The 25,230-nt window shown below is 41.9% G+C and overlaps 1 protein-coding gene across 1 annotated transcript in view; it reads right to left on the bottom strand.

The window, feature by feature from the left end:
• Positions 1-5,861: 5,861 nt before the first annotated feature.
• The window catches only part of sfswap (splicing factor SWAP), a 33,436-nt gene continuing 14,067 nt past the window's right edge, over positions 5,862-25,230 (bottom strand). Inside the window, exons 10-19 of the mRNA XM_058064165.2 lie at positions 25,119-25,212; positions 21,661-21,712; positions 21,080-21,183; positions 20,841-21,009; positions 18,339-18,535; positions 12,910-13,286; positions 12,635-12,763; positions 10,900-11,037; positions 10,565-10,637; positions 5,862-6,370 (exon numbers count right to left, since the gene is read on the bottom strand). Of these exons, the coding sequence (XP_057920148.2) occupies positions 6,305-6,370; positions 10,565-10,637; positions 10,900-11,037; positions 12,635-12,763; positions 12,910-13,286; positions 18,339-18,535; positions 20,841-21,009; positions 21,080-21,183; positions 21,661-21,712; positions 25,119-25,212 (1,399 nt within the window). The 3' untranslated portion in view covers positions 5,862-6,304. The remainder of the gene's footprint in view (positions 6,371-10,564; positions 10,638-10,899; positions 11,038-12,634; positions 12,764-12,909; positions 13,287-18,338; positions 18,536-20,840; positions 21,010-21,079; positions 21,184-21,660; positions 21,713-25,118; positions 25,213-25,230) is intronic.

The raw sequence follows: 25,230 nt of genomic DNA, 5'->3' as shown, positions 1-25,230 counted from the left end.
TTGAGCGGTAATTTTAGTGTGTGCTGTGTTGAAAAGGTGAAGCATGAGTTGAATGCCGCAGTAAGTTTGAACCCCGATACCGCCACTCCGTCAACTCTGAACCCCCACCACGAGCAACACACAAGTTTTATTTATTAAATGGCGTATTTCCTCTTGTTATGTCTACTTTATTGGGTAGTAAGAGTGTAAAGGTGACTATAGGGGTGTTATTTCATGTCTAGAGGGCTCTCATTTTAAACAGGCTGACGATGATCCAATAATATATTTTATTAATATTGAATACTACTTTGTAAAAATTTTATCACGGTTGGGTCAGGAACCAATTAACCGCGATAAATGAGGGAATACTGTTGTACTGTAATACTAATATCCCCAGATACCATGCTCAGGGTTAGGCAGTATCGAGTTGAGCAATCTGATTGGACAACTGTTTTGAGGCAATGGTATGACATCATCACTAGAGTCTCAATTTTGAACATCGAAAATCCACATGAACATGGCCGACTTACTGACAACATCAAAACAATGTAGAAGCAAAAACCTTAATAGCGGCTCCCAGCTGACGACAACCGAGTCAGACAAGTGAGTTGCAAAAGAGACAATAGCTGCTAACTGCGGGGCCCCAACAGAGCCAAGATTAGATAACAGGATTTGGGACACAAGTCAACTTAGAATAATAAACCCTTCCCAATACGAAACGATGAAAGCCGTCCAAATCCCCCATGCAAAGATAAGAAAGGAGACTTGGCACACATGTTGCATTTTGCTGTCAGTTTTCAGAGTCTTGCCACCACAGGCGTTTAACAAAGACAAACCCGAAGACTGGAATTTGTTCTTCATGACAACCTTCATAGGAATACAAACAAAGTTGGCAGGAATTTTTGGAGGTGGACGAGTTGGAATATCAGTAGTTAGGTTAGTCGGGTTGGTGAGGGTATTGATAGTTCATGAATGAGTTGATCCGTTGGTTGTGGTGGGTAGTTAGTTAGATTAGTAATAAGTCGGGTGAGGTGGTAGGTTTGTTGGATTAGTGGTAGTTGCCAGAGTCTGCATTGGATGAAGTAGGTTAAGGTTGGTTGGTGGCTTGACCAGTCCATAATAGTACTTACTAGTAGTAATTAGGTTTTTGGATTTGGGAAGGTCTGTTGGTGTAGGCCAGGGGTCTCAAACTCAATTTACCTGGGGGCCACCGGAGCTAGGTTCAGGGTGAAGCCGGGCCGCATCAGGTTTTCAAAAAAAAACAACACGCATTTATTAAAAACTGGAAAAAAAATCAATTAAAAAAAACTATCTTCAATGCTTTTGCTTCTGCTATACCCTACACTTTTTCAGTACTTTGGTTCCGGTTTTCCACACCAAAATATCTGATAAAACATTCCACTGTTCTCAAATATCTTCATTTTAATTTTTCTATACATAAAATAAGATTAAAAAAAATAAACAAATTAAGAATAAAGACAATAAATCAATCAATCAGTAATAAATAAGTAAAATAATAATAAAACAGCAAATAAGAAAAACGTAAGAAACCACATACAGTTGGTAGAGGAATGATTTTTTTCAGATTGAAATGTACAGTATTAACAGTTATTTAACCTTTAACATGAACATTAATGAAACTTAATAATTTGACCCAATTAGCAAGTTAGCATGGTACTCAGCGTGGTAACTTTAACAACATGTTTGATGAGATTCTTTATCTTGACGTGTATTTTTACGTTTTATTCCAAATCATTTCCTGCATTTATTTGTACCCAGCGTCATAAGCCTTTAGCTTCATTGCTAATCCAAAGCAAAACAGGGCGGGGTAACAGGGTAGGGTAACAGTCTGGGCGGGGCAAAATCATGTTAATTGTGTCCGGTGTGCACACGGCTTTAAGCTGTCATTTCAACATTAAACTTTGGTATCAAGGTGGGGGCCTCAAACCAGCCAAATGTGGCCCGTGGGCCGCGAGTTTGAGACCCCTGGTGTAGGCCATGAGAGATTAAGGTTGTTGAGGAACGTATGTGGTGAGGTATCGGTAGTTTAAATGACTAGTTTAGTGAGTTAGTGTGATCTGTTGAGGTTCCTAAAGAGTATGTATGAAAATATGTTTGGTTGGGAATGACGGGACCCTTTGATTGAAGTAGATAAAGGTCGGTTATGATGAATTGAACAGTGGGTCAAGGAGCTAATGAGGTTGGGTCAGCTGGATAAGCAGCTTCTGTTTAACTAAAATACAAAAGACTGGAGTGCAATGATCCTTCACTATAAACAAAATGTTCATCTCTCTCCTCCAGCCTGCACCCAGTGACTCCCTCACCCGCACACAATCTTTCTGTACGCCAGTACGAGTTAATGAAATTGCAAATGTCAAGCACAATTGAGTCCGGGGTCACTCAATGCAGATGCAGCGAGCTTAATTTCACTGGAAATCAAATGGTGATTTAATATATGGCCCGTAGTTAGAAATAATGGGCGTATGAGCAACTGGCTATGGTACTGGTGGAGGTAAGTAGGTTGATTACTGATCGCTAGTTGATGGGCTGCATTGGTTGGTTGAGAAATTATTTTAGAGTTTTTCTTTTAACCAAAAAAACTGCAGAACCAAACCAATTATTATGCTCCCCAGGTTCGGAGTTTTCCCGGATTGTTAATTCACCAAAAAGTGAATCTTTTTGTTCATAATGCACAGGTTAAGCATAGCACTTACCAATCTTTTCAGAGTGGGTCAGAGTTCATTTAGAGTGTTCACAAATGCACGAAAAAGAAAGACTAACCGCTCACCTGCCAGAAAGCATGTTAATTCCTCAAATTGAGCTAAAATCCCCAAACGAGCAAGGTTCAGGTTTGTTTTTAAATTGCCTCAATCTTCATTGCCTTCATAATATATTTGAGGTCATTGCAGCTTATTCATTCTTGCATATTATTAATGATGTTAAACGTTGCTCGAGTCAAGAAGGAAAGTCACATTTACCCTTGGTTCTGACATACAAAATATGTAAAGCTGAATTTTACATAAATGTCAGACATGCTTAAAGGGAGAACTTGCCTTTATAGGAAAGGGTGATGGGCTCATCCAACATCTAAACCTTCCTCACCAGCCTCTGTGATTCCTCAGTGGTGGCACACAATTTGCTGCAAAGCTCACCTTATCAAAAGCATTGCAGCTGTACAGGAGGATAAAGGCCAGAAATAATCAAATATGTGCTGTAAGGGCCAGCAAGGCCTTCTCTTACATTCTTGGGCTAGACCAGGGGTCTCAAACACGTGGCCCGCGGGCCAAATGTGGCCCGCAGTACACTAGTTTGAGGCCCCCGCCTTGATATGAAAGTTTAATGTTAATGCGGCCCGTGCAAGTTTGATATGGATGCTGTATGGTATCATGTACCCAGAAAAAAATATTACGTTTGATTAATGTTCATGTTAAAGGTTAAATAACTGTTAATAGTTATCCTCACTATCCATGTGGAAGTGGTAAGTTTTTGGCTATTTAGTTTAAAGAAAATAACTTGAAGGCTACCGTTTAGGTCGCTAGCTCTCTAGTTTGCGAGTTAGCATGTGTCTCAAGACCCTGCAGTTGCGCAATATGTTGTAAATAAAAAAAGTATAAATGTGACTATAGTCGTGTTTTGTCATGTCTACAGGGCTCTAATAATGCTTTGTTCATTTTAATCTGAAAAAAATCATTTGTCTACCCACCAACTATATGTGGTTTCTTAAGTTTTTATTATTTGCCGTTTTATTATTATTATTATTATATTTATTTATTACTGATTGGTTGATTTTCCTTATTCTTGATTTGTTTATTTATTTTTCATCTTATTTTGTGTAGAAAAATAAAAAGATATTTGAGAACAGTGGAATGTTTTATCAGAGCTTTTCTTGTAGAAAATCGGAACCAAAGCAAAGTTCATTCATTTTTCTGTTTTTAATAAAGGCGTTTTTTTTTTTTTTTTTGGAAAACCCTATGTGGCCCAGTCCCGCCAGACCCTAGCTCCAGTGGCCCCCAAGTAAATTGGATTTGAGACCCTTGGCCTAGACACTATCACAGTGGCTTTCAAGTTTTGACCAACCGTGCTGCACGCTACGTACGTCATGAATCCTACGGGATGTCCCTTCCTGCCACCACGACCACGATGGATCTCCAAAAATGTGATGCTCTATGGACCGTCGAAGTGAAGGCGCAGGCAGCCGTGTGCTTCTGTGTATAGCAGAACAAAAAAAGTTGAGGTTTTTGTTTATTCTTGGTGGCTTGGTAAACTCATCATGGTAATCTTTAATTAGTGATTACTGGAGGTATGAGTTATGTTGTTCATTTATACATTTTCTACCGCTGATCCTCACAAGGGCGGCGGGGGTGCTGGAGCCTACCCCAGCTGTCTTGGGGCGAGAGTGGTGGCCAGCCAATCACAGGGCACATATAGACAAACAACCATTCACACTCACATTCATACCTATGGACAATTTGGAGTGGCTAATTAACCTAGCATGTTTTTGGAATGTGGGAGGAAACCGGAGTACCCGGAGAAAACCCACACATGCAAACTCCACACAGAGATGGCCGAGGGTGGAATTGAACTAGGGTCTCCTAACTGTGAGCGCGCCAAACACTTGACCGCCGTGCAGCCCTATGCTGTTCATATTTTTAGAAAATTATTTAATCTCCAAAAGGGAGGCAAGACAAAAAAAATCACAAATATTGACCTACATTTAAAAAGTTAAATTGTAATATTTGTTCCTTAGCTGCACCGCTTCCAGTACAATATGCAACACAAGAAGCTGTGGAAGCAAGGGCCAAAACTGTTTAAAAACAGCCACATGTAGACACAAAGAGTACCACTTTTCAATTTGAAGTGTGAATGCTTTAGATAATTCTCATTCAGAAAATTGAATGGAACCTTCTAAATAGTCCTTTTCTCTTTATATCTCTGACAAATTCATTTCATTTCATATTAAAGTGATGCAGTGTGTCGCTTATTCCTTTAAACATCCATGCTTGACATTGCAATCGAGAACATTAGGACATTAAAATAAGTTAGATAGTGAATTTAGATAGTGAAGATGATGCTCTAAAATGCTGAAAAAATGATCACCTTTGGGCACGCTTGATGCCAGTATTTCCAGGAGGAAAGCGGAATGTTCTCCAGGTGGTGAAGATGGCCTCGGGGCGGGCATCCACTCTCTGGAACTGATGTCCATTTTGTCAGCCCTTGCCATCCATCCCCAAATGTTCTTACTTGGATTTAGATCAGGGGGACATGCAGGATGTTCCAAAAAATCGTGAACTGCAGAATTGTCCTCAGTCATAAGGGATGGCCTCTGCAACATCTACACATTGTCTACCACATCTACCACATTCTGCAAACAAAAAAACAACATGGTTGTTTCAACACTTCTAACAGCATAACTGAGTGTTCAGCATAATACTGTATTCATTATTTCATGTAATAAAATGCCCACGTTTCGGGAGTTGTAAAACAGTACACTAACCAAGGTATTTGGCAACAGTGCTGGTGGACAGACACTAGCACATCTGGTTTAGGGTCTCTTTAGGGCTTGTCTATAACAATATTTATTGCTGATCATCGCACGGCTCTGGGGGGCCTTAAACAGGTTATCTTTCTGAACATTTAATCTTTTATGAGCTTGCCTGCGGTCGTCTGGGAGAAGTCTGGGAATGATTTCTGCACCCCGGTTTAACTGCCCACTGGGTCACAGGTTTCAGACGCAAACACCCTGAGGATGTCCGACTATGAACAGATTGAATGATACGGGGGGGGGGGTATCAGAAACATCGCAGTTAATACAGTAGTTGGAATTTAGGTTTGATGGGCAGTGGTACTCACACGGGGCCCTTTCAGCAGGAACATTCCACAAATAGATCATTAATTGAACTTTATTAACAGCTTGGATGGGGAACAGAAAACAGGGTCAGACTGGAGCTGAGTCCAAAATTAAAAGATCCCATATAGAACGGGCGAGGCGAGGTGCTTGAGTGAAATAGCAAACAGAGAGTGACGGAAATGATCAACAATCCTTCACAGAAGGAACATCAAGATCTGCGGATATGTTCCTGACAAGACGAGGGAAAGTGTCGTTAAAGCATGAAAGCAAATGTGATACATGAACAAAGCGAACCAGTCAGCTAAGGCAGCCAAATTAAGATAGTTCATTCTAAACTCTGATGTCATTCCGAATCTGCAGATTCTCAAATCATGATGGGCAATTACAAAAAAAATAAAAGTAACCAGATAACACTCAGGCCAAGGATTCTCCGTGAAATTGGAGTTGGCTGCTGGTTAGTAGACGGCCAAGGAGTCTTCAGGAAGTGGGAGGCTGGAAGGTCTTCGAGGAGGCGAGCATGGCACGCACTTTGGCCATCAGATCCTAAAGATAGATCGACACAAAGAAATGAGGCTCAATGAGGGAAACGGTTCCCATGATGAAGTCGTCTTGGAATGTCTATCAGGGATACTTGGGAATGGAGCCGATGCCAATCTGCACTCCTTATTTGTTTTTGTTTACTTTATGGAATTATAAGGTTTTAGAATGCTTTTACCCTTCTTTGCTGTAAAGCACTTTGAATAACCTTGTGTGCGAATGGTGCTCCATAAATAAACTTGCCTTGCCGTGCCTTAAGTGACTGAAACATGATTTCCTTCTGGAATGAATTAATAACCAAAAGTGAAGTACCACTGCGCTACTAATCAGTCGCTACGTCTGTATCTGTCCCAGCACAACTGAATGGCGACCAGGCCTTCCCAGCCAATACCAATGATGGAGACAGAACCACACTCATGTCCCCAGCTCCTTGTATAGTCCTCGGGGTCTGGATGTCCTTGGTCGTCCCGCTTTCTGGTATTCGCCCGACTCTGCACAAACTCCCTTAATAAGAAGTCGGGCCATCTCCTTGAGCACAAAGCTTTGCGGAAGCTGACTGGGATTTTACCAGCTTGGACGGAAAGGGCAGACGCGCTCAAGTTACAAGTGTGTAAAGCACTTTGCACACCAGGGAGAGGCATATTTTCACAGCTGCTACATGGTAAGAGAACCTATCTGCTTCTTTTGGAATGCACTTCCTGCCTTCCTTTGGAGGCAAACATTTCTATATCCCGTTCAATAGATTGATACCAAAGAACATCTTTAGTTTGGACTTTCCTTTGACGTCCTCCGGGGACGCTCTAGCTCGCATCCCGGGCGTGATTCGTTTGCACATGGACAAATACCCACCCGTGAGCTCTGCTGACAGATGAGACAAATTAACAGCTGTAATCACAGAGGAGGTGGAACTGTCATATCACATCACTCAAAAGGCCATTTCAGTGGCCCCCGGTGACTGCAAATGTACACCACATACACACACACACACACACACACACTTGTCTGCGATGACATTCTGTTTGCACGAAGCCTGCAGTCACACACACTTCCTCCACAGTCAGGGGTGTCAAGGTGTGCATGAGTCAGGCCACCAGCCGCTGTCAGTCTGCCATAAAGACCCGCTTGCAGTCTGTGAATTTTTCATTGCGTATTCTGCCTTTTGATTATCTCTTCACCTGTGCCTGCAGCTAGCGCCACCTTGACACTTGTCTTGTGTCCTGTTTCAAACCTTTTTTTTTTTTTTTTTTTGGGGTCTGCAGCTCCTCTACCATTTGGATCCACAAAGAAAGATTTGTGCGTTGATTTTGAGTTTGAGTCATTACCACAGTCACTCGCTCAGATTGACTTTTTCCAGTAACTTCTTTCAAAGAAACATCAAGCAACTAAAGTTTATTACCGAGAAGATCTCTAACAGAACGAAACGCTTGAACTTGAAATGAGCACCCTGTGGATTTCCTCCAAAATAGGTCGGACTTTTTGGTGAGGACTCAATTAAGACAGTTACAGAGAGATTCCGTTTACTTGATCGTGAGGGATCCAACATTACCGTTCGATGGGGGGCCTATTTGGAACGTTCTACTCAAGTCAAAATGGATGCCAAAAAAGAAAAACAATAATGGTGAAGTTGTACGCAACTATTATGACGAGAAGTGCAGTGGCATATGGTTTTTGACAAAAACTACTGCTGGAATTATGGTTCGGTTTGCGCCTACCAAAGTAGTCCGTTCGCCCGGAATTGAGTGGCCAAGCAAAGCATCTACGGATTAGTGAATTGGTCTCTGTGAAGAATAGATAAATCGTGGCTATTTTAGAATTTTCGGACACTATAGACAGATTGCGGCCAGGGACTTGAATCATCTTCATTGTGTGTGTACACTAATCCCTCGCTAATTGTGGTTAATTGGTTTCGGACCAGACCAGTGAATTTCCGTGAAGTAGGATTCCTTTATCATGAATGTAGCATGTTTGTAGTTAGCCTAGAAAAGCTGTTTATAACCTTCTAAATACAGTTTTTAACATGAGAGCCCTCTAGCCATGAAATAACACCCCTACAGTCACCATTACACTCTTGGTACCCAATATAGCAGACATAAGACTAAATGAAACACATGCCTGTGTGTTGCCTTGCCTTCTCAAAGTAACCTGACTTTGGAATTTGTATTTTTTTTTACCACTTAGTGACCCCTTAAATATATTTGTGTTTCTCGTAGTAGAGATACTGGATTTATCATCACTTTTCAAGACTGACTTGCCAAAGGCAACAGTCCAGTTGCTTCCAATTGTCTTTAAAACCCCGTCAAAGCTCCAACACCTTAACAAAACTCGGCTATCTCAGCTCTCAGCATCTTTCTGATCCAAGAAAAAGTGCAGGATTGCAGGTATGCAAGTTACTAACACTATGTAATGGATCCATCACGCTGCATATGAAACAAGTCGACCACGGTGAAGATGAGCAAGGAACAAAAGCAGACACGATGACAATGACGAGACGAGATGAGTCGACTAGCAACAAGGCTATTAGAAGCTGTTGAATTATTCAGGGTGTGTTTGTAAAACATCACGGAAGGGGGGTTTTAAGTCGTAATAAGTGGCTGCGACTATCTTCACTCTGCAGAGAAACAGCAGGATGTCGGGAGGCGTGCTGTGATACAAGCGGGAGAAGAGATGTTTTGTATCCATCAGCGGGTCTACGATGTGTGCTTCTATAACTGGTCAGTCATTACTTGAAACTTGGAGCCGAGACACACGAGCAGCGACATAAACATCTCAGTGAGCAGCTATCCTTTCCCCATCCTTAAGCATTCCAGTTTAAAGCTTTTCACAAATCATTACAATACATTTTTCTTCCAGGAACAGTACGTGCTGGTGCATCACATTATGGAAAGCAGCTTGATGACGGCCATAAATTTGACACTGTAATGTTAAACTGGGTGGAGCGGAGAGAATGTTGACCAAGGTCGCAGTATATTTGGGTGAGTGAGTGTGGGATTATAGTGACTAATGTGTTTGCTTGTAGACAGTAGTACAAGCACTATACCACCCAGTCACATTTCAGGCCAGTTAGTCTCCAGAAATTACAGTTCCAAAGATGGATTTTGTACCTCTTTGTTCTAACCGCTCTGAGCTACAACGTAATTCCAAATTCACTTCTTTAGCAAATGCTCCTCTTTTCCTTCCCAATAAAAGCAATGCCCCGGTGAAACACAATCTATAGGTGATCCCGCTTTAATGTGAAGCTTAGAGCCATCGGATTTAATCAAACCAAGTGTGGACTGTCCTAAATCTCTGTTTCGCTTTCTTTCCTGGCTGAGCCGCCGTCGCTTGTTGACCAAAATGGATAATAAATTGAATTTGTATTAGTTTTAGTACAGTCCAAGGTCAAAAAACATTTTTTTCCTGGGCCAACTCGTCACCATCCCAAAACCTTTATTAACCTCACAGGGAACATTTTCCCTTCTTAACTATAAAAGCGTATGAATTAGTGCAGACAAAGTTGACGTGTTAGCAGAAGTTTCCTTGAATGGCACTTTCCCGTCGCCTGGGAGCCGCAAATATTGAGGAGAAATGGACAAAAAAGGGTATTTTGAATGGCAAATTTAGCTCCAAGGCCCTGGCAGAGAGCTCTCGCATCAAGACCAAAGTTATGTGGATCTTGGCTGGGAGTTGAGTTGTCACGGATTAGGATAAAAGCGAGAAGTTACTGGAGCACTGACGGTATTTTTTGTCATTTAGTCCCTTAGCATACAAGTTTCCCAACTAACGAGTCGTCTCTTGGGTTGTTTTTTTTGTGCTTTGAACTACAAGCTAAAGCCGAGGACAGCTTGTGTCAATGTGACCATGGCTGAAGATGACAATGGATCAAATAGCATTAGCAAAACGAACGTACATGATCGGGATCTAATTGACTTATTGTGTATTGTTTAAAACTACGACAACATGACATGAAAAGCACTAAATGAATACAGAGCCACCGTCCACCAGTACGAGCCTTTAGTCTACTTGTTGATGTAAACCGGTGGTACTCGAGTACTTTCTATTCAAGAGTCAAATTGTATGATGAGTACGACCCCTCCCCGGACAGTTCACCGCTACCCCCAAGGGGGCCCTGCCCCACTATTTGAGAAGCGCTGGTGTAAACAAACATCGGTAACACGGAAAACATGACAATTGCACGGGCAGCATACAATCAAGGCACAATACCTGAGTTATTTTGGACTGAACAGCGGATACTATGGAAGAGGCCACTGGCTCTTCTTTCTCCTGAGAAACACCCCTGCAGAGTGTAAGGAGAGGAAAGCATCGTTAGACAAGAGAAAAAGCATTGCGGGGAGAAAAAGAAGGAAACCAATGACGATAACGGGAGACGTTATGCAATATGTATGATGTGTTTTAAAATGTTTAAAGCAAAACCGGAATGTGGAGCAGTCAAAGGAAGAGGCAAGGAGTAGAAAGTGAAGAAAAAAACCTTACCAAAGGGTTTGTAAAGGATAAGCAGTGGAAGAATTCAAAATTGTATTTGAAAACTTTCGGCTTACCTGGACTGGGCCAGGCTGGAGGCGGGGCTTGATGAATGGGACAAGGCTCTATTGGGTGACGGGTAAGGTGAAAGAGAAGAACCTGCCATTTTCTTGGCAACCGAGGACAAGGAGCTCTGCCTTTTGGCAAGGGGGGACCTGCGAGATATAAAAAAAAAAAAGTGGCAAACAGAGGGATCTTAAACATTTTGAATTCAGACAGCAATAATTCATCTGGGATGGCGGATGAGGAGAGACAGCGGGGCTTTTGTATTCAGCAGAGCCCTGCTTTTTAAATTAATGCTCGGGAAAAACTGTCAGTTCCAGTTTCCATCAGTGTCTTGTTAGCGTGTCGACTAAAGCGCATTACACGCCACAATGTATAAGGCACACGCTGTAACGTTAGCAGTCTGTCACATATCGCTGTTATTTCTGTAAAACCCTGACATGAAAATACATTAACATTTCATCGAGGACATCTGCTCGTCATGACAGGGCTTCTCACTCTACAGAAAGCAGGAAGTTGCCCGACATTGCCAGGCGAGAGGGGCGTAAGTCTATAAATACTTCACAAGCAGCACTGTCTGTTATTGGTTTTAAATGAGTCGATATTTGGGAGGTTGTTGACACGAGCGGATGGCTCAATTTCCTGTGTCCGATAAATTGGGGATTGTACAAGCGACTATATTTAGTCGCACTTGTGACTGACGGCTGCTTTAATTGATGAAGTGAGCATAACCACGTTCATTAGTTCAGAAGCAAACACTAATTAGCAATGAGCAGCACATCCATCATTGAAAACGCACTCTGTCTTCCTACTTGTTGTTGTGGTGTTTTAATGGCGGCCTCAAGACTTGCGCAGGACTTTGTACTCTGCACCGGTAGCGGTGCACGCCAGTGCGCTACAATCGATGCGACAAACATAACCCTTGTACAATTACCTTCCCGATTACTTTAGATTGCCTACACTTTTCCAAACGGCTCCTATTCACTCTCCCCCCCCCACACTGATGACTTTAAAAAAGCCAAACGAAACTTTACTGCAGCCTGTCATGTTAAAATAACCGGTACCAGTTACACGTCTTCGTTCTGCTAGGAAGCCAAAATAGAATGTTACGTTGATTATCAGTCTTACAAGGCGGTAACAGAAGTGTATCACTGTCTCCACACCCGAGGCTGCAAATGAACAATTGATTGCTCCTACTGATTTTAGCATGAAGGTAATTTCCTCTTACAATTGATGCACCGTGACTGCTATAAATGCAAGGTGAGTGCCGTGTCATTGCATAGCCCGTGCAGCGTTTCATCACCTTGTATGAGCCCACTATGTGTACACTTTAAAAAATACAAATAGGCTTTGCTACACATCTTAAAGCCAGGAGCTATTGCTATTGTTTGTATCATCCTGTCCTACTCCTGAATGTTACGTTGTTGAATGCGATATATGGTATTTATTACATTACACTAGTGCAGAGTTCCAGTGGAAAGAATATGTAAAAAGTGGATAAAGTGTATAACAGCACTTCCTGAGACGCACACTGTCAGAGACAGGTGTGAACAAACACCTCATTAGCATTAAAAAGTGTCAACACAGAACGGAATGTTCCCAGTAGGGCTTACTAAAAGCACTTTTTAAAGGGTCTAAATTCCATCATCAAGGCTAGATTTTGTGTGGGAGACTTTACTTAAAATTGCTGACAAATAAGTATAATATGAGACCTTGAAAAAAAAAGTCAGTGTTTGCAGGGAGCCTCACCTGGATGCGGAATGTTCCCTGGGCAGACCGGAGCGGCTACTGTGATGATGAGGGTCGCGCTCTTTGACATGTCGCCTTTCTGATGACGGACCATCCCTGCCTCTTCTTGCCGGGGAATATGAACGGGACCTTGTCAGAAGAGGACAAGGCAGAGCTCAGGAAACAAAGCACAGGACTTTAAACTGAAGGGTGGAATGAAATGGCTGGAAAAGTCAAAAACAGGGTTCAAATGGTGCAGAGTCAATGCAGTTAAGTTGGAAGGAGTCCAGTCTTACCGGGATCGGTGTGATCTCTTGTAGGCACTGGGAAGCGAATGTCTGCTCTTTGGCCTTGAGGTAGATCTAGATCTAGATCTTCTCTTGTGTTTTTTCTTCTTTTTGTCCTTTTCCCTTTCCCTGTCTCTATCCCTGTCCTTCTCTCTCTCCCTCTCTCTGTCTCGGCGTCTCTCTCGATCGCTGTCCCGGTATCTGTCTTTTTTGTCAGCGCTTCTGGAGGTAGAGTTGTGCGACGACGACGAAGACGAGGCGGCCTCCCTGCCGCGATGGCTTCCCCGGCTCTCCTTGTGAGGTCTTTCATCCTGACGATACGCAGGTGTTGCAGAGGACGTTTGCGAGGGCGGCAGTTCAGACAAAAGAGAAAGGGCCTCTTGCATCTAGAAACAGAATGGAAGCATGAAAATTCAGCAAGGGAATTCTATTTTTCAATTCAGTGCCCCGCTTGCACTTAGTCATTATTCGAAAGACACAAAAGGCCCAGTCATTGATTAAATACAACAGTCTCTTTGTCAATTTGACGTCGGTGAGAGTAAAGGAATTCCCAAATGCCTTATCTCACAGTAAGCGATCAATAACTGGGCCATCCATTTAGAAAGATGCAAGAGATGTAAACGGCCGGCTGGGTAGGGAACGGTTACAAACAGCGTCTGTAACTTCTTTACTCGGTGGGGCTATTGTGTCTTTGTTGTGCCTTGCAGTGCACTATAAAGTGAACACAAGCAGTTAAGTCTGTATAAACAGAACAGCAAAAAAAAAACAAAAAAAAAAAACAGGGTGATTCTCAAGTATTTTCTGTCCTGCCCACCCTAGGGAGGAGATTTATTTATCTGTACAAACCACTGTATGAGCTGCGGGCACCAGTATTGTTCAAGCATGAATAAAGACACTAACACACCAACCAACCTTGTAGAAATCTTGACTGTAGTCCCACACCTTTCCGTGCCGCTCCGTGTTTTGTCTTGACTACTGTTCTCCGAGTAATATGACTCGATCAAGCTTTTTCAAACATTTACACAATACAAAATAAGCAACAAAAGTACGTATGATGTGTGCTGGTATCGGTATCAACCGATACAAGGCTGCAATATAGTATCGGAGGTGAAATATGTAACTGCAATGTGCTCCATGAATACTGGAGCACTGTCAGCCATGGTTTAGCCACTCAAAAAAAAAAAAAACCCTTGCAAAATATGACTCCACACTTCCCCCCCCCCGGAAGCTGCTGTTGTTCTGATTGAAAACCATTGTTTGCAAGACAAAACAATGAAGTTGCTTGGTGTCTCTAATTAACCCGATGCTGCCCCGTCGGCTCGCATTAGTTTGGTCTGCTGCTGGATGCACGCTGAAAAAGATAGCCCGAGTCCATCAGTGGATTAAACATGACCCGAAATCTTGTGAGGTCAGATTTCATCTTTCCGGGTTGAAGCTTGAGTTGCTATTGAGGCCATCCCATTTTAGAAGTGCAATCAGTGGAGCACTACTGCTACTACTACTTTTCAATTTAATTTCATGCTGATGTAAACGTATTTCCACTGATTGCGTCCGCCTCGGCCGGCAAGTGGCCTAAAACCCAAGTGTCCGATGCAGACGTAAAGCCCCATTCTCACTGGGATTCCTGAGCCAAGCACAACAACTAAGGCGGAAAAAAGTAATAAAAAAAAGAACCAACCAGAAAATAGGGATGGGCACAATACCACCGTTTATTGATTTTCTTCTCGACAGGTTCAGTGAAGTGAAGTATGTCCGTCCATCATGGAGGCTCTCGGTAATCTAACATTCAAATCACCCCCGTTATGGTTTACCTCTGGAATAAAAGTTTTTTGTCTCCAAAATGTCCATATATGAAAGGTGTACTTTTTTTTGCACTTTTGACTTGAACTACCGCTGTGATGAAACTTCTTTTACATTTTTAATTTACTTGAAATACAATACATTCATTTTTTTTCTACCGCTTAACCTCAGGAGGGTCGCGGGAGGTGCTGGAGCCTATCCCAGCTGTCTTCGGACGAGCAGCGGGGTGCACCTTGGACTGGTGGCCAGCCAATCACAGGGCACATATAGACAAACAACCATTCACACTCACATTCATACCTATGGACAATTTGGAGTTGCTAATTAACCTAGCATGTTTTTGGAATGTGGGAGGAAACCGGAGTACCCAGAGATGCAAACTCCAGAGATGGCCGAGGCTGGAATTGAACTAGGGTCTCCTAGCTGTGAGCGTGCTAACCACTCGTCTGCCGTGCAGCCCGATGTTGTTGACATTCATACCTATGGAAGTCGCAAAATTAACCTAGCATGTTTTTGGGATGTGGGAGGAAACCGGAGTACCCGGGGGAGAACATAGAAACTCCACACAGAGATGGCCGAGGGTGGAATTGAACTCGGGTCTCTCTTGAACTCACTCACCATGCTACCCCAATACAACACAATTCAAGTTATTTTCATTTATCAAAAGAAATTAACTTGAATTAAACACCTTTGTTTTCGTTGCATTAAATTCTTCTTTTTTTGAATGCACACAGTTAAAACTGAGATCAATATTCATAGACAGCTATGATGTTTAAAAGCCATATTAAATTAAATAATTAAAAATGTGGATACTCGTGTCAAGTGAATATAAGACCTTTACATTTTTTTAAACCCTTGATTGTGTAGCTGAGTAACACTTCTTCCTTTTGCTTACATGAACCTGTTCCTTATGGAAACTTCCTTAAGACAACATCGGTTATGAATTGGCCCACAAACATAACATGATCATATTCAACCCAATCCCTACCACGGCAAACCCTTTAAGAGATGGGTGAAACATAAACAAGGGCAAGTGAGGAATGCAAACAGAAGGGATGACGAAGAACACGGACAAAAGCAGGAGGGCAAATCAGATAAAGCGGCAACGTCTGCAAAGTGGAGTTCGGGTGCATGGGACAATCAATAGTTATTTAAAAAACAGTCAAGGAAGTCGGGAGAGGAATATTTATCACACCTTTCGGCTGGAGCGCTATCGGCAGTCGGGGGCTAGGGCAGAGATAATGAAATGATGGGGAAGCAAAGCAAGGCTTGTTTAAAATTAGGTCTGACTTATGGGAATCTTTTCCCCTACACAGACTGGCAAGATATACTTAAGTTTCAATATCAGCAAGAGGAACGATAAGTAGCAGGCACTAGAAGATGGGAACGGTGGAGGAAGAGGCAACTAAAAGATTAGGAGTATATTGGTGGCATTCTCTTATCACATAAACGGTGTATTGATTAATGATATATGAAGTATTGGTCGAAAGATATTTCTTAATTTTTTTTTTCCACATGAATGTTGTGCCTCTGCCAGTGATGACTCCATAGTAAGGATCGACCGATATATCGGGCCGTGCCGATGTAGTTTTCCACGGCATGATTTACAGACAGGCATCCATGGGCCGCTTTGTGTTGCCGGAAGACCCTGCAGCACACGCAGACGTGGTACCCCTCCCGCAATGCGAGTGGTGAAAGCAACATTACCAACAACAAGGGTAAGTTTTAAACTTTTAATTAGCCTCTAACAGTTGAACTTAGTTTAAGGGTTAAAGAGCACGCGCACACGCACACACACACACACACACACACACAGCGGATTGGAGCAACCGCGTCTGCTATCAGAGGTCTTTAGCGTGCACAACACAAACTTTAATGATGAGAGAAATGTTTTATATATAGTACTGAATTGTGTCAGTGTATCGTGAAAACGTGTTTTGAGCCGTTTGCCGTTATCAATCTAGCAGTAGCAAAGTTTTTCAGTCGCGTCGGCTCAGCTGGTGTGAGTGTGTGTGTTTGTTACTGTGTGCAATACCCAAGTTGTTTTAATTATGCTTAAATATATATATACAGTAAAGAATCGATATCGGTTATATCGAAGTACTGCTTATTACGATACTATTTTCATTTCTTGGCAAATTTCTAGTCTTTTATGATATAATTAGTTCCGGTTATTATGATAATCCGGTTACTACGATGCCCTTTTCATCTCCCGCCAGCCAATTTGGTCTGCTTATATCGATACAAAAGCAGCTTAAATCAATCTTTGCTTAAGGATTTCAATACCAAAAAAGAACACGGCGAACGGCTGCTTCCAGTCAACTTTATTTTTCACACTTCCACCACCAGAGCACAGCACACACACCGATTCCCGCACTTCCTGGTTCACAGGTCATGCTCAACCCGCCCCACATAGCTGGCCAAACACATGCCTGCAACAGAAGAACCAACTGACATAGCATACACACCTATTCCAACGAAGACACAAGCGTACAAATACATGTATTTAATTGTGTTGTATTCAGATATCTTTTTATCGCTTGCAATAATCACCGTTTTTCATATGTACATGCTGGCGTTCGTGGTTTCTCTCGTGTGTAGAGAAACCACGAACGCAGTTGGTTCTTCTGTTGCAGGCATGTGTTTGGCCAGCTATGTGGGGCGAGTTGAGCATGTGCTGTGCTCTGGTGGTGGAAGTGTGAAAAATAAAGTTGACTGGAAGCAGCCATTCGCCGTGTTCTTTTTTGGTATTGAAATCCTTAAGCAAAGATTGATTTAAGCTGCTCGACATTGTTCTATACTATAGAACAATGTCGAGTGCATTATTGCCTACTTTTAATGCAGTTCGGCGCAGGATCGGATATATCGACAGTCCGGTTATATCGATATTTTTTCCGACTCCTGACAATATCGATATAACAAGACTTTACTGTACTTTATTTCCTCAACATATGTGACTAAGTTGAAAAGAGTTGAATCCTACTCTGTACAGTAGGTGTTGTTTTATTTACATTTAAGTTAAAATATTTGTTTTATTCTATTTCATAGTCATCACTTGAATAATTAAAAGCACCAAACACTTTTTTTACTTGAAAGTGTTTACTTGAATGTGTGTTTACATTTCAATAAATGTTTGTTTAAATTTGAGACCTGTAATGTTTGTTATCATAGTCATTTTTTCATGTAAATTGAGGAAGCAAAAGCAGTATCGGCCACAAATATCGGCCCAAGCAAAATCGGCCATCGGCTAATAGTGATGGGAAAAAATCGGTATCGGCCCGAAAAAATCCACATCGATCTATCCCTACCCCATAGCTTACTTTAAATCCAAAGTAAATTAAAGACAGCTTTGTGTACTACACTATATATAGTATAGTATGTAAAGCAATATTGCATATTGTGCCTATCCAAAGTCCTGATGTACCAACTGTATTTCCGTGCAACCCCCCAGGAACAAAACAGGCCTCATCCAACAAGATGGTGTCAGTGTCTTGTTCGGGTGCCAACAATTTTGCCCCTGTAGGAACTGCTTAACTGTGATTTCAGCAAGGGTGAGTAGGTTAATGGTCCAGTTAAATTATGTAGGAACATGAACACAATGACAATTACAGAAGCTCCTTTATCAAACATTTATCTACCTCAAGCCGCGTAGATACGTCGAGTTCCGCTCTCTTGGCCCCCAGCTCCCCCGCTAATGGGCTGCGGAGAGTTTGGAGGAACAGCGCTGCCTTCCTCTTCCTCTCCGCCTGCAGCTGTTTCTCCTTGGACTCTTTGGATGCCTGCGCCAGCTTCTCCCTGGCTGCAGCGGCGAGACGATCCTCCAGTTTCTGTTTGGCTGAGATGAACAAATAGGACAGTTACATTTGAGGCTTTTTGTTTTCTTACTGCTGCTCAACACATTTCTTGGAGCTTGAAAATAAATAAGCGCTACGTTTCGTGCTACCTTGCCATACGAGATGGCTAATGAGCAGCAGCAGGATTGCGGAGTGTTTAAAATAAGAAGGTAGAATACAAAAATGAAAGAAATTACAAAAATTTGACGAGGAAAGGATGGTGGGATTTATTTTCTGCTTGCTGTCAGATCAAACAAAAGTCGATGCTTACAGTTTGCCATTTCCTGCACTTAATGATAAGCCAAACTGCGTTTGTGGCGGCAGAAATCTGAAGATGACATAAATCCAAGTCAGGGGCATATGGGAAGAGGCGAGGAGAAATCTGCATGACAATGGGGGTGGAATAAATTCACAGCTCTGAGAGATGAAGAAAAGAGACGGAGTGACAGAAACGGGTGGAAGGAACGTGAGCGAGCTGAGAAAGCACCAGAACCAGATAAGAGAGAGAGGTATGAAGACCATGTGAAAAGCTTCATGTTATGCAACTATTAGGGATACAGTTAGGAAATGAGCTACAAAAAATTGCCAGTGGTATACAAACTTCTTCCAGTGTGGCCAACAGTCAAATTAAAAATAGTACAGGGGCTTCACATACACAAGTGAGAATGGAAGAACCTGATTTATTTGAGGAATCCCATTAATTTAGTGCATGTAAACGTCGCATGTACAAAGTAAAGAACTGGAGTAGTTATCACTGGAAACCACTTTAAGTGCACGTGGCGCTTTTCCAGCCCATCGATACAGATTAGCATTCAGCTGCCCGCCACTGATTCTCCTGCAATCTGATCAAGTTAGGCTCGCTGACCGACAGCCACTTTGCCACACAGCCAAGCAAATTCAATCAGCTATTTATTAGGCTTTTCAAGCCTCTTTCTCTGGCGGTCGGTCAGCCCTGGAAAGGGACCGCGATGCTTTGAGACTCGTACGTTGAACCTTAAGTGCGCCTGTCAGCTCCCTTGATGGTGAAAAGTAGCACATTTGTCTGAACTGTCCGTCTGAAGTGTTTGTCTTTCCGGGCTCCAGTTAGCAACTGTCTTTATGATCCAGATAGCTCTTCCCCTCTTTACTTAATTAACTGTTTAAAAATAATTAATCAGCCAAGTTAAATATGTAAATATGTGACATGCAAGAGAACAAAGTGAGGGGTTATCTTGAGTGCATTTCAGGGATAACAAAATTCAGTTATTGACCAGCTCACGGATCAGAGGCTTGACGTTAAAACATTATTTGGAGAAGCTGACTGGACTGCTGCAGGCTCAGGCATCCATCAGACAGCTTTAGCCGGAACTGAATGTGGATGCCAACGTTGGAACAAGAATCAATTGGCTAACACTTTTTCAATAATCTCCATAATCTTTTTATGGATTTGCAAATCATTATAATGGCTTGAGGCTAATTGAGACGAATAACTTCCAAAATGGCTACTTCCTAGGAATAATGTATATAATATTATTGGACAATATTGGCGTAACATTTTCTTTTTCCTCATCGGCCTGTATCATGCTCCACAAAGCAACAAGCTCAGTATGGCCGCAGCCTGCAAATATTTAGGTTATGTCTTCAGATTGTAAATATACAATTCCCGATTATTGCTTGATTATTATTGATTATTATTATTAAGTGTTTGCGCATTGTGCGGCTCCACCTAAATAGTAATGCCGAGTACTACTGAGGTATCACTGCTTATTGCAGGATTTGTATTATTCCCCACAAATAGTGTTTAATTGGCGAAATGCATCCATTAAAAGAAGCATAATGTGTTCATTAGCACCATTTATAGGGTGGAGCTGCTGCCTGCATCAGTATCGGTAAAGAAGTGCTGTACAAACTAAGATATCAGTTTGAAAGCCAACATGGAGCACCTTAAAATACATGCAAATAAGGTGAGATGGTGAATTTGCCACTAAAATAACCCCTGCAAGAATCTAAATCTTATTGCAAAACTTTCATTTTACCATAATATGTTTTGCCAACACGTCTACATTTTTTAAAACAAGTATTTTATGAAAGGAATAAACAATTCAGTTTCCACTCAGCGGCTTGTTTATTTTTCTTCTTTTCTCCTCTGGAAAAAGCAACAGTATGGTGTCATTATTTTTAACTGGTTTTTATCTTAACTTGTTTTTATCCCAAAGGATATTTTTTCCAGCAGAAATGTAAACATGAAAGTAAAAACAGAAATGGCCCAATGGGACAATAATAAACGTAAAAAAACCTGAATAAATAGAAGTTTGTTTTGGCTGTTACCTTGTTTGGCCTCCAGCTCTTCCAAGCTGAGACATGGTCTCTTCACCTCGGGAGCACTAATGGTTGGTGGCTCCTTGATGACCACGATGGCAGCGGCGGCGGCGGCAGCAGCGGCGGCGGCGACAGCGGCAGCACCGACCACAGCTTCCAGACCCTCGCCTTCCAGCAGCTGCAAACCATGCTCATATGTTGAGGAAAAACCATTTCAACCACATGACGTTAAGGATTACATTTCTAACCTTGTCCTCATCCGAGTCGTCATCCAGCTTCACTCGATTTTTCTCCAGCGGCAGCAAGTCATTCTCCTTCGCTTTGATGGCAAAACAGATTGGAGCAAAGGAGGCTACAACAGCACAGAGACAGACAACAAAAATATCCATCAGTGTAGCTTAAAAATGGAACCAGCACAAGAGACAACGACAAAGTGAAGTTACTTGGGCTGGACCTTCTCCTTGTACATCAACACCACCAGCTATTCATGAACATGCAAATGAATAGTCCAGACAACATGTGCAATCACGGTCGCTAAATTTATTTATTTTTGCCCAGGCCAAGATCTGCAGCCCACTGAAAACTCTGCGATCCACCAGTCAAGAATAAATGCTCTAGCCTCCTGTGGCCTGTCACTTGTTAGCGCTATCTGTGAAAGACCGTCTTCATTTGCAAACGTGTGCATCTATCTTGAAGATTTGGGCCGACGCCAGACATTTCCAGTCCGATAGTGCTAACAGAAATCGCTAGTGTGACTCCCATACTATTGGAAGAGGGAGGGGGGGAGTATTTACCCAAGCAGGAATGGCAGAAGGGAGAGGAGAAATACCTTTGCTCATTTTGGATTCACTGCCAGACTCATCCGACTGAAGCTTGCCCATCTAAATAAGAGAAATGACAACACAAGAGTCACACACAAAACATATTCATTGCCCCCCCCTACACACACACACACACTTTTTGAACATAATAAAGAAGAATGTGACAAGAGACAGATGGTACTAAGCAAGTTTATACTTCCAAAATGGTCCGCCTTCACTTTTACGATGACTCTCTAACTGCTCCATTCGTAAACGAGTATCAGTAAAATGTAATTGAGAGGTTTTACTCAACCATGAATAGAAACAAACTACTGGATGGAGCAGAGAGCAAAAACTTATTTTAAAAGACGGAAAATCAGTTTTAGAGGCCACGTCTGGAGATTCTCAATATTGGCTTTCTCATCAGTATCCAATATTAGAGATGGGATTTTTGGCTCTTTAAGGGGAGCCGGATCTTGGTGAGCCGTTCCTTTCAAAGAGCCGTAACAAAAAAATGGCTCATTTTTATATTTATTAAGAAGCCAGCCTGGCCTTAACTCATTTTATCTTGGAATAATCACTAGGAGGAATGAATTTAGACATCCCAGCAATATGACTTTGAATTATTCTGAAATACTGATTATAACATTTTAAAGTCTGATATGGATTAATTGTAAATATTCCACAATGTGGTGCTATAACGCTCTGCTTTGACAGTGACGTCACTGTTCTGAATTACCCATGTACAAATTCTGTGTATGTGTGTGTAAACCATGACTTGAATACGTAACGGTTCTCAGCTGCGAGTCGGTTCCCATCGTTCATGTTAATGAGCCGTTCAAAAGAACCAGCTCGTTCGCGAACATCTCAACACTATCCAATGTACCAACATCTCAAGCACTTTATTACCATTGCTGATAAAGGCAATTGGACATTGGATAGTAGGCTCCTTAGCTACAGCAGTAGTTGCCGTCGTCACTGTGCTGCTTGTTAATTCTATGGACCAATAAATCAATAAATTGCGATTGCATTGAAGAGAGTGAATTTGGCTTCCTGCAAAGGATTAATTAGATTTTAATCATTTCTTACGGGAAAAATGTATTCGGTTAGAGTACACTTCAGTTAGAGTACACTTCGGTTAGAGTACACTTCGGTTAGAGTACACTTCGGTTAGAGTACACTTCGGTTAGAGTACACTTCGGTTAGAGTACACTTCGGTTAGAGTCTGACCTTCTGTGACGAATGAATGACACTAATCAAGGTTCCACTGTATTTAAAATTCAAACGCCAGACTTGGAAATAATTCCAGACATACTGAACAGGCAAGTATGTTGCGGTGCTAAAAAACAAGAATACTGCTAGGAACCAATATCGCATTTTAACATCCCCGGTAAAGTCTTCTACAGCAGTACAACAAATACCGAAATCCCGTATAGTATCTAAAGCCCCTTTAACACAGCCTGCTGCAGATGGGAATTCTTCTTTCCTATTCCAACAATATTCCAGCAGCCAATAAATTAGCCTCCCAGATTGTGTTTGACTAACCCCAAGTAGTAAGTGCATCAGCATCTGCCTTGAAAATATGTATTTTTAACTGGGTGTTTTTCAAGGCTTCCACTTGCATCCTAAGTTGTTGCCACAGTGTCCTACATGGTATCGGTTGCTGTTTTTTTTCGTCTAGTTTATTAAAATGCAAAAGTTTCACCTTAAGTAGGGCAGGTTTTTTTTTTTTTTTTTACTAGTTTCACTGAAAGTCAGTGCAAAAGCAGATTTTAGGATAACTCCACCACAATAAATGAACACCAGTGCAAATAAAAACATGTTTCAACCATTTGCTATAACACATATGATACAGCACAGTCTGAGAAGGGCAATTTTTCATAATGCACACATCAAAAGCTTGTATTGGGGACAGAATAGCAGAGCAGCTCCATCCTGAGATTTGCCATAATGGATCACACTCTGACAAGCTAATGAATTGGATTCATCAAAAAGTAAATTGCTCCATAGAAAACTTTCTTCACCCCCCCACCCCACCTTAAAATTGAAAAACTCCAAAATTAGCATGATCATAATGAACACGGCAAGGTGAGAGAATTAACGGCAGGGGGAGGTCATTATTTGCCTTGGAGGGATGAGCAGATAAGTGTTGAGTAAAGGGTTACAGTGCGTCCTATGCGGTGTACCGACTGAATGACAAGTGGCTTGAAGAAAATAGCTTGCATGGACACAACACAGTAGTATGTGTCGTGTATTCATTTCGCCTAAAGTGCTTGAAGGCGCCATGTCGTGTACAAGTGTTATTAAACTGCCCATGTATGTACTGGGGGCTTTAATTTGTCTCCTTGTTGGTGTAAGCATCGCCCCTCCCCTCTGGCTTCATCTTCTTGTATATTTAATGCTAGAGTAATGTGAGGGGTGATGATAAATAGCAGTAAATGTAACATATACTACAGTGCAATATATATTTCCCCCCCTCTTGGTGGTGTTTTTTTTCGACTGATGCAACGTACACTGCAGAGCAACTTATAGTCCGCAAAAACACGATGACGACAGCACTTGAAATTGACCGCATCTCCTTTTCGAAATGCTCATCTTGGAGAAGATTCAGAGCAGAGAGGCCTGCCGTGTGGTCAGCTTGCCATCGAATGCATATGGGTACGGGTTAGCAGGGATGTCGCAACACCAGCTAAGAAAGCTTCCCACACAAACCTGATGCATTTAGTTCTATATTCTATTATGTCTGCTATACACAATACCGGCTTGTAGCTTTGAGTGTGCGTGTGGTCATAGAAAGAGGTCAGGTCTCCACTGCGGCTTGTTGGTGGGATACTGGAATTTTAATGCTGGTGAGAGATGGGCAGCTCAACTGAAGGTGCTTTCAGGCACACAACAGTAAATGTCAGGCCACCTGGGCTGGTGTACTGTCAGGAAAGTGTGCAGAAGGATATGTCTGCTCTTTGTCTGATAAGTGTGTGTGTCCACTGGCAAATGCAGCACATGTAGATTTTGTCGACAGGTTGTTTCAATGATTGGAATTCATAACAGATTCCCTACATAATAAACCAGCGTTGTGATTTGTCGTGCACTTTCAGTTAGGCGTTTTTAAAAAATTTTTTTAATCTGAAGCATTTATGTCATCTCTATGATGGCAACTGTCAACACAGCTCTCTCTCATAGCAGCCATTTAATTGGTATGCCAAGCATAAATATGTGAGGTGAGAGGTACTGTTTGCACCCCATGCACTGGTTTGTGTGGATGAATTTTGCCCCAAATTATAATATTACTGACACCTAGTGACCGGTGTCTTTGAATCAGCCTTCTGAACGCCTTATATTCTCGTTAGTTATGCTTGTAAATTCTAGGAAAAAAACGCATGACACCAGTTGTATGCATCTGTGTAAAAGTGGCAGCATTCAGTGGTTAATAAAGCTGAATGCTAATAGCATTAAATAAAAGCAGTCAAACATATAGTGCTTATAATACCTCTGCCAAGCTTTTTCCTTCTTTCTGCATGAAGTAATTCTTCTTATACTCATAATAGGAGTTGTACTGATTCCAAGGCTGCAGAAAGTCAAACCTAGAGTGGAAGAGCATA

The sequence above is a fragment of the Doryrhamphus excisus genome, linkage group LG10 (genome assembly GCF_037039965.1).
Source record: "Doryrhamphus excisus strain RoL-2023G ecotype Guam linkage group LG10, RoL_Dexc_Guam_v1.1, whole genome shotgun sequence".
NCBI classification, from domain to species: Eukaryota; Metazoa; Chordata; class Actinopteri; order Syngnathiformes; family Syngnathidae; genus Doryrhamphus; species Doryrhamphus excisus.
Note: the sequence above shows the minus strand (reverse complement) of the source record. Positions and strands in the feature narration are given on the sequence as shown.